The 9478-nt window shown below is 50.9% G+C and overlaps 1 protein-coding gene across 1 annotated transcript in view; it reads right to left on the bottom strand.

Moving 5' to 3' along the window:
• Positions 1-2242: 2242 nt before the first annotated feature.
• LOC138818720 (phosphofurin acidic cluster sorting protein 1) overlaps positions 2243-9478 on the bottom strand; it is a 112343-nt gene continuing 105107 nt past the window's right edge. The window contains exons 20-24 of the mRNA XM_070009779.1: positions 9091-9133; positions 8676-8811; positions 6558-6784; positions 3755-3874; positions 2243-3646 (exon numbers count right to left, since the gene is read on the bottom strand). Coding sequence (XP_069865880.1) covers positions 3531-3646; positions 3755-3874; positions 6558-6784; positions 8676-8811; positions 9091-9133 — 642 coding nt within the window. The 3' untranslated portion in view covers positions 2243-3530. The remainder of the gene's footprint in view (positions 3647-3754; positions 3875-6557; positions 6785-8675; positions 8812-9090; positions 9134-9478) is intronic.

Raw genomic sequence — 9478 nt, 5'->3', positions numbered from 1 at the left:
AGGCTAGCGCTCTACCACTTGAGCTACAGCGCCACTTCCGGTTTTCTGGTGGTTTATTGGAGATAGGAGTCTCACGGTCTCTCCTGCCCGGGCTGGCTTTGAACCGCGATCCTCAGATCTCAGCCTCCTGAGTAGCTAGGATTACAGGCGTGAGCCACCAGCGCCCAGCTCGAGGGTACAATTCTTAATAGCAACAAGGTCTTTTTCTTTCCTCTTCTGCTCTACACTCATAACACCTACTGCCTTTTTTGGGCTGGTACTGGGGGTTTAATTCAGGGATTCAAGGCTCTTGCTCCACCACTTGAGCTTCCTAAGTGGCTAGGATTATAGGCCTGAATAACTGGTGCCTAGCTCCCACTGTTTGTTTTTGGTCAATCATGGGGCTAGAACTCAGGTCTGGGCACTCTTTCTTTTGTTCAAGACTAGCACTCTGCCACTTTGAGCCACAATGCAACTTCTGATTTTCTGATGTTCAATTGGAGATAAGAAGCTCACTGACTTTCCTGCCTGGGCTGGCTTTGAACTGTGATCCTCAGATCTCAGCCTCCTGTAGCTAGGATTACAGGTGTGAGCCACCAGTGCCCAGTTTCCCACTGCCTTTTAATAATTAAACCATGTCTAGTTCTCAGGATGGGCCACATTCCCTCTATCTTTGGTTTTTATACATGCTTACAACATACTTGTCTTGAGAGGACATTCAGTTGTCATCTCTTGGCAATATCCAATGAAGAAATAATGAGACAGTGAGAAGGATGAGATGCTGCTGGGCCTTGGAAAGCCTGGGACCTGCTGATGGATTGAATGCAAGGTAGAAGAACCAACTGAAGAATGGAGTTTAATGTGCGGAGAGGTAACACTGAAATCCCTCCCACTCTATAACTGATACCAGCCAATTAAAAAAAAAAAAAAAAGGGACTGGGAAGGTGGCTCAGTGGTAGAGCGCTTGCCTTGCATGCATGAGGCCCTGAGTTTGATTCCTAATACCACATAAGCAAAAAGAAAACAGCCAGAAGTGGCGCCGTGGCTCAAGTGGTAGAGCTCTAGCCTTGAGCTGAAGAGCTGAGGAACAGCGCCCAGGCCCAGAGTTCAGGCCCCATGACTGGACCGGAAAAAAAAAAAAAGAAAAAAAAAGAATGGGCTGGGAATGTGGCTTAGTGGTAGAGTGCTTACCTAACATGTATGAAGCCCTGGGTTTGATTCTTCTATACAAAATATACAGAAAAGACTGGAAGTGGCACTGTGGATCAAGTGGTAGAGAATTCACCTTGAGCTGAAGAGATCAGGGACAGCGCCCAGGCCCAGAGTTCAAGACCCACAACAACCCCGTGGCCCCCCCCCCAAAAAAAAGAATGGCATTTGTAGGACATAGCACAAGCAGTATGCTCTGCACTATGGGACCAGTTAGCTCACTCCAAGGCTCAGGGTAGAACCCAGTGTTCTCCAATACTTTAGGCTGGGAGCTGAGGATGCTGTAGGGAAGATGTGGAGGGAGGGAGTGGCCAGTGAAGCAGGACGAGAGGAGTGTGGTCCAGTGGCTGAGTAGAGGAAGGGTCAGAGAGGGATTTCTGGCCAAAGCTGCATGAGTGTGGAGAAAACCCAGCACTCAGGAAACAGTGGCTATGACAATTTTCTTTCTTTTTTTTTTTTTTTTTTCTTTTTTTGAGGTCCGGTCGTGGGGCTTGAACTCTGGGCCTGGGCGTTGTCCCTCAGCTCTTCAGCTCAAGGCTAGCGCTCTACCACTTGAGCCACAACGCCACCTCCGGCTTTTTTCTTTTTGCTTATGTGGTACTGAGGAATCGAACCCAGGGCCTCAGGCATCCAAGGCAAGTACTCTACCACTGAGCCATCTTCCCAGCCCCGGCTATGACAATTTTCTATCTTGGGTCAAGGGCCGGCAGAAAAGTGAACTCAGAAATGGACCTGAGTCACAAGCTCTCTATAGACTGAGGCCAAAATGCCTTTTGACTTCAAACTTTCAAAAGAGATGTGGTTTAGGGGTGGTGAGTCCTGGAGAAACACAGGATTCCATGAGGGGATAACATCACTTCTATGTCGGACCTGTGCCCGCCTCACATCAAATAAGCCATTTCAGGCCTATTCCCATACTGGAGAAAGTGGGAGCCTGTTCTTTTTCAAACTGAACTCTTGGCTCACTCTAAATGGAGTATTATCACATCCTTGTCAAATCCTGTGGAAGGGGTAGACAGCTGTGGTCACACAGGGGCACAGAAGCCCAAGGCAGTTGGTAAGAAATCACCAGTTTATTGAATGAAAAATCCAACATGGCCCCAGTCCTCCCAACCCACTTTTCTCTCAGGCCAAGGAGACACTTTAGGCAGTTGGGCTGGGCTGTGGGGGAAGAAGGCTGGAGGGATTTGGGGGAGGCATGGAGAATGAGAAAAACACTTTGAAAGTGAAGCTCTGTGCCACACTTCTAGGGAATAATGACAGAACAATGGAGAAGCCCTGGGGATGGCAGAGGGAATAGTGGGGGGCAGGGGCACTGTCTCCATATCCTCAGCCTCCCCCAAGGATTTTGACGAGGGGGTTCAGGCAGGGTCAGCCTCATCACTAGGCAAGGAGGGAGGCTGCTGAAGGGAGATCTGGTAGAGGCTGGGTCTCTGCCTGCTATCCTGACAGGGAGCAGATGAGAGGACAGAGCAAAGAAGGAGACAAGGTGATAGTGAAAGGGAGACAGACTGTGTGCAGGGGGGCCTGCTTTCCACCTTTCGAGGCCAGGCACAGCCATGCTAGGTGGTCAGCTGGGAGGCAGAGGAGGAGTATCACCAACAGGGAGGAAGCCACAAGAACAAGACCTGTGCATGGGACAAGTTATACGAATGACCAAAGGATTGGCCGTGTAAAAAGAACCAAAGAAACAGCAGGATATGGGACATCTACAGGGACTCAGGTGGTATGAAGTCGTGCATGGGGAGACTGAGAAAGCCCGTCCAACCCAGCAATACACTGTGGTGGCCCAAGTGTCCCCTCAACCTCCTCTGGGAAACTGTGGCAGGTGAGGTCCTCACAAGAGCCTCTTTAGAGGTGGGCAGGGTGGGTGGCATCTGGCAGCAAGGCCTTACAAAATGAGAGCCCAGTGGCCTGGCTGTTGGGAGAGGGATGGGCCCCTATTGCCATAGACCAGGATTCCAGGTTTCCTATTTCCAGGAAGGGAACTGGGGCCATAGGGGTTAAGAGGTGGGGAGCCAGGTGAAGGAAGGCCTGAAGGACTCAATTCTAGGGACTATGGGCACCAGAAGGCAGAACCAACCTTCTCTGGGCCTGGATCCCTCCCTCCTGCAAAGGAGAGGGCTCAGGGGAGGGATGGAGGAGTGGCCCAGGAGCTGTCTGGGTAGTGGGAGGGGAGGGCAGCGTCCCCAGTGGCAGTGTCCTTCAGGACTGGGCATGTGAGAGGCAGGCTCCAGTGCTGGGAAGGGGGTGCTGAGCCCAGGCCTGCTGGCCTCCCCCTGCCCGCAGGCGGTGAGGCTGAGTGGCAGTGCCAGGAGGGAGATTGCCTGGGAGGCAAGGCCTCAGGTGGCCTTGCTGCCACTGAAGAGTCCCACTGGAAAGTGCTTGACATGGGTGGGCCACTGAGCTGCCAGCTGGAAGAACTTGATATCACTCCACTCAACACCATCGATAGACACTGGGGATGACACGGAAGAGAGGGGGATGGGCAGCTGGACCCACCTTTCCACCCTGGGGGAGAATCGCAGCCCCCTCTCCCACCCTGCCATCTCTGTCACCACCACACCTCTCAGCATAGTTTGCTGTTGCTTGGCAGAGCAGATGAGGCGGCTGATTCCTTCAATGACTTGGCTCTTGGAATCCACCTCCTTTTCCCGGGGTTTCTTACTCAGGAATATAGTGGGCACTGCAAAAAACAGCAAGAAACGCCTGTTGCAGTCCTGGGAAAGAAGCCATCCCCTCCTCTGCAGCCTCCTCTGTTCCCTTTTCCTGGTGTCTACCTTCTTCCCTGTACTCTGTCGTGGGTCAGGATCTCTGAGATCCTGAGTCACTGGCAAAGATCCCATACCTCTGCCTGGACCTCACTATCTTTACCAGTACACTGAGGGCCCATAGTTCTGAAGCCCCTTCTAGTTACCTTGAGTAGGCCTGCTTCCCAGCCTGGGGTGTACAGGCCTCTGGCTGAGGAGTGTTGCAGCAGCAGGTATTTACACCAACCAGGCTGATGTGTGGGCCTGCTCTGCTACAGGAAAGAAGTGAGGGCAGGGTGGGTGCTGAGGGGCTGACAGACCTTAACTAGATCCTAGGGTTGTTGTCTAATAGGTTTTGGCATAGTGTCTACTAGGGCTCTAAGGGCACACACAGGAAAAGGTACAGTTGTTCTGGGAGTACTTGTGGGAGGTTAGGTCTGGGTTCACACAGCTCAGCTACTGCAGCCATAGCTATAGCTGCAGGGTTCCAGCCAGCTGGACAGTGGAAAACTACTGAATAGTAGCCTAACTGTGGGAATTCCTGTTTCACTCATCCCAAAGTCATCTTCTAACTTTGCTTGTGGTGCCTTAATCAGCTCCTCTTAGCCAGTACTGCCGCGCGTGTGCACGCGTGTGCGCGTGCGTGTGTGTGTCTCCAGGGGCTTGAAAGCAGGATGTGGGTGCTATCCCTGAGCTTTTTTTGCTCAAGGTTAGCACTCTACTACTTGAACACAGCTCTACTTACTGCTTTTTGCTGGTTAATTGGAGATCAGAGTCTCATGGACTTTCCTACCCAGACTAGCTTCAAACCTCAATCCTTGGATCTCAGTCTCCTGAGTAGTTAGGATTTCAGGCATGAAGCACTGGCACCCTAATTTTTTTTTTTAAGATAGGACCTAGCCATGTAACCTAGGCTGGCCTTTAAAAAACTCTGCTTCACCCTCCCAAATATTGGAGTTACAAGTATCTTTCAGTTTCTGCTTCATCCTCCTGAAAACTGGGGTTACAGATATGTATCACACTGGGTGCTGGTGGCTCATGCCTGTAATCCTAGCTACTCATGAGGATGAGATCTGAGGACTGCTGTTCAAAGCCAGCCTGGCAGGAAAGTCTGTGAGACTCTTTTTTTTTGGGGGTCCGGTCGTAGGGCCTGAACTCTGGGCCTGGGCGCTGTCCCTCAGCTCTTCAACTCAAGGCTAGCGCTCTACCACTTGAGCCACAGCGCCACTTCCAGCTTTTTTCTTTTTGCTTATGTGGTGCTGAGGAATCAAACCCAGGGCCTCATGCATGCAAGGTAAATGCTCTACCACTGAGCCACCTTCCCAGCCCGTCTATGAGACTCTTATCTCCAATTAACCACCAGAAAACTGGAAGTGGTGCTATGGTTCAAGTGGTAGAGTACTACTAGCCTTGAGCTGAAGAGCTGAGGGACAGCCCAGGCCCAGAGTTCAAGCCCCATGACCAACCAAAAAAAAAAAAACCAACCAACCAACCAAAAAAAGCAGATATGTATCACTATGCTTGGCTCCTCTTCCTTCTTCATTCATTTGTTTTTGCTGGTCCTGGGGCTTAAACTCTAGGTCTGGGTGTTGTCTCTGAGCTCCTTTTGCTCAAAGCTAGGGCTCTACCACTTTAGCTACAGCTCCACTTCCAGCAGTTTTAGTGACTGATTGGAGAGTCTCATGGCCTTTCTACCTAGGCTGGCTTTGAACTATGATCCTCAGACCTCATCCTCTTGAGTAGCTAGGATTACAGGCATGAGCCACCAACACCCAGCTCCACTTCATTCTTTTTTTTTTTGGTCCGGTCGTGGGGCCTGAACTCTGGGTCTGGGTGCTGTCCCTCAGCTCTTCAGCTCAAGTCTAGCGCTCTACCACTTGAGCCACAGCGCCACTTCCAGCTTTTTTCTTCTTGCTTATGTGGTGCTGGGGAATCGAACCCAGGGCCTCATGCATGCAAGGCAAGCGCCACCTTCCCAGCCCCTCCACTTCATTCTTAAGACAACCATATCTCTCTGTTCAGGAGGCCTCTCTGGATTGGCCACCAGTACTGGGTGTGAGCTCTCTGCACTGCCATAGTCACCACGGTGACTATGGGCTGGGTCATGGAGCTGGACTTCTTACAACTTCAGTCCACTTAGGGAAGCAGTCAGAAAGGCTTCTTTCAGGGGCTAGGAAGGTGCCTGAGGCCCTGGGTTCGATTCCTCAGCACCACATAAGCAAAAAGAAAAAAGCCGGAAGTGGCGCTGTGGCTCAAGTGGTAGAGCATTAGCCTTGAGCTGAAGAGCTGAGGGACAGTGCCCAGGCCCAAAGTTCAGGCCCCATGACCGGACCCCGCCCCCCCAAAAAAGAAAGGCTTCTTTCACTCTGCAGTGACCCTAAGATCTGCTGAGCAGATTTCCACACTGCCTGATCCTACCATCTGCTGCTCAGAAGCAAGGACCCTGTTTTCTTGTATTACAGACAAATGCTCATGTCTCCCATGTGAGATAGGACTGCCTTACAGGCCCCTGCCAACTATATGATACATGCTCATCCAGAAACAGACTCTGTTCCAGATCAAGAGAGGAGAGGGGAGTCCTATGGCCTCTGGTCTTTCTTGGCCTCTGGTGGAATTTACCTTTCTTGTTTTTCTCTTTGGTGACCACAGTCATTGCCATGGTGCCAGAAAGCTGAGCTTCCCCACCGTGGGGCAGACGGGAAACCTGCACTGAGCGGAAGACGCTCTTGAGGGTGTTCTTTGAGCTGGCATCCCTCTTGTCTCCTTCCCTCCTCCGCTCTCCGGGGTGGCCCAGCCAGTAGTCCACTTGAAGGCCAATCACATCTCCATATGGGCTGTTGGGGCTCCTGGAGAAGGGGAATAAAAACAAAATGTCAGCTTTGTCCTCAGGGCCTAACTACAGGAGCCCCATGAGGGATGGGTGACCAGCAGCTCTGGGAGTGGGAGATGGGGAGAGAATCAACTACATGGCTCTTGTCCCCTTTAGCCATGATGAATCAGGTCATGGGATGGAGAGTCAGGCTTATCTGAGGGCAAAGCCAGGAGAAGATAAAGGCCCAAATTACAGTAAGAGGACCAAATGAAACTATCAGGATGAGAAGAGCAGCAGGCCAGAAAGCTTTGGAAGGAGTGCACATGGATGCACATGTACATATATGGACATACACAGGAGCAAACAAAAAAGCTGTGGCCCACACCAGGCAGAGGGCTAGAGAAACTGCAGGCAGAGGCAAAAGCACCACTGTGACTTCAGAGAAGCTTTGGGAGCTGATGGATGCTGCTCTGTGCCTTTGCATTTGTATGACACTTTTAGCTCAATGATAATTTTAGCTCCCTGGGGAAAAGGAGTGTTTTCTTGAAAGAAGGTGTCAGACACAATCGGTACCTAGGCTATGAGAGTCATCTGACTTTTCTTTCTGCCTCAGTTCAGTGGCTCCATTAAAAAAATGGGATGAGAAGAGAGGTCAAAGTACGATTTGGTCCAATCACCCCCAAATCTACGCTGCACAGAAATCCTTCATGCCATTAGGGAAAACAGGTCTCTTAGAAGCCTGGAGTGCCAGGTCCCTGGGACAGAATGTGGCTCTGTTCCTATACCTCACCTTCTAGACAAATCAGTAGAAGATAGTAAAAGGCACTAAGAAGAGGAAGGACAGGATCAGGATTGGGATTTGAGCTCTAGAACAGGTGTTTCTTTTAGGGACTATGACGCTGTCATTGATGCTTCTGGAAAAGCTATTGGCCATTGCCTTCCTCTCAAGTGCTACAAAGAAAGAGGAAAGCCAGGGTAGAGGAAGGAAGTACTCTGCTTTTTGTTCCATGGCCTGATTTTCTCTCATGTAGAGGTTTCCTTCAGCCCTGTGCCCGTCACTGCTTGCTCTTCTTTACACATGGCAGGGGAAAAAAGGCCAGCTCCTTGGCTTTCTACCTTAACTTCAGATAATCTGAGATCTCAGGCTAGGGCTGTGGCTCAAGGGGTAGAGTGTATGCTTAGCAAGAGTGAGGCCCTGAGGGGAGAGAGTAAGAAAGGGGGGGAAGGGAGGGAAGCAGGGAGTAAGGAGAGAGAGGGAAAGAAAGGAAGAGAGAGAGGGGAGTGAGAGAGAGTGAGAGACCTTGTAATCTCTTAGTTATGAAGTTTGCCACTTTTGTACCGCAAGCCAGACCTAGAACCTAAACTTCAGGAGGGCAGGTACCATCAACCATCAGCTCTGTAGGTCCAGAGCCTCCTTTAGACTGGTGTACAGGAAATGTTATGTGGCAGTGTGCCCCACACATGACCCTCTGTTCCCATTTAGGCTGTGTGACAGCCCTGTGAGGCCAGTTCATATCTACTACATAAACTCAGGTGTGTTTCACCACAAGCACACACACTCCTACTACCCTGAGAGGTCTCATAACTAGATACCCACCCACAGCACACTTCACAAATATGCAGGGCCTCTGACAACACCATCTCATCTGACCCTGCAACTCTGCAAGACAGATAGGGCAGAGAGACTCCTTCCATTTCACTAAGCATTTGATGGCCTGGCCAGCCAGCTGACCTGCCTCTATTCTAATCCAGTGTGGCTATCTTTGGCCAATATCCTGTGCCTGGGAAGTGAGCTAGATGGCTAGGCCCTACTGGCGTGGGGGGGTGGGTGGGAGAGGACAGACAAAGCAAAAAAAAAAAACTGGTGTGGGCAAGAGAGGGGGGGGGAGAGTGTGTGTGAAGAATGGTGTGGGCAATAATCTTACCCTACGATGGCAAGGGCACTGCTCATAGATGGAGAGGAGGGCGGGGTGGCTGTGGCATCTCGGCTCAGGCCCGAGCTGGAGGGTGGTGATGTGGAGGGCACGGTAAGGCTGACCACGGGTGAATCATCCCCATCACCTGTCAGGGAGACAAACACAGTTGACCAGAGGCAGCCACCCCTGACCTTCTAGGGGCAAAGATGAGGCGTATTCTCCTCTCAGAGGCAGTGTTGATTTCTTCTTGGGCCTCAGAGTCCTCCTGCTTTCCCCCCTGACAATGAGGAGTGAGGCCAACATGGTCCTGTTTAAACTGCCTCCCCACCACATCTAATGCCATCAATTTTTGCCTCATTAGCTCAAAGACAAGACTGGAAAAACCTTTATCTTTACCCAGAGAAGTAAAGGAGCCATGGCTTACCTGCAGTAGATGGTGAGTCTTCAACAAGGCCCACCTTTACCACCTGAAGGGGGAAAAGGACACTCATTAGGTCCTCCATCATGCTGGCAAGCTCCAGTCTAACCAGACACAGGTGTTGAGCACTACAGCCACAACCAAATGGTGTGTTATCATACTCTGAAAAAAAATTTTTTTTGGTCGATTGTGGGGCCTGAACTCTGGGCCTGGGCACTGTCCCTAAGCTCTTCAGCTCAAGGCTATCGCTCTACCACTTGAGCCAAAGCATCACTTCCGGCTTTTTCTGCCTATGTGGTACTGAGGAATTGAACCCAGGGCCTCATGCATGCAAAGCAAGCACTCTACCACTGAGCCACCTTCCCAGGCCCTCTGAAAATCTTTTTTTTTTTTT

This window comes from Dipodomys merriami, unplaced genomic scaffold (genome assembly GCF_024711535.1).
Source record: "Dipodomys merriami isolate MVZ:Mamm:240054 unplaced genomic scaffold, mDipMer1.0.p SCAF_78, whole genome shotgun sequence".
NCBI lineage: Eukaryota > Metazoa > Chordata > Mammalia > Rodentia > Heteromyidae > Dipodomys > Dipodomys merriami.
This window is presented reverse-complemented; position numbering and strand designations above follow the sequence as displayed.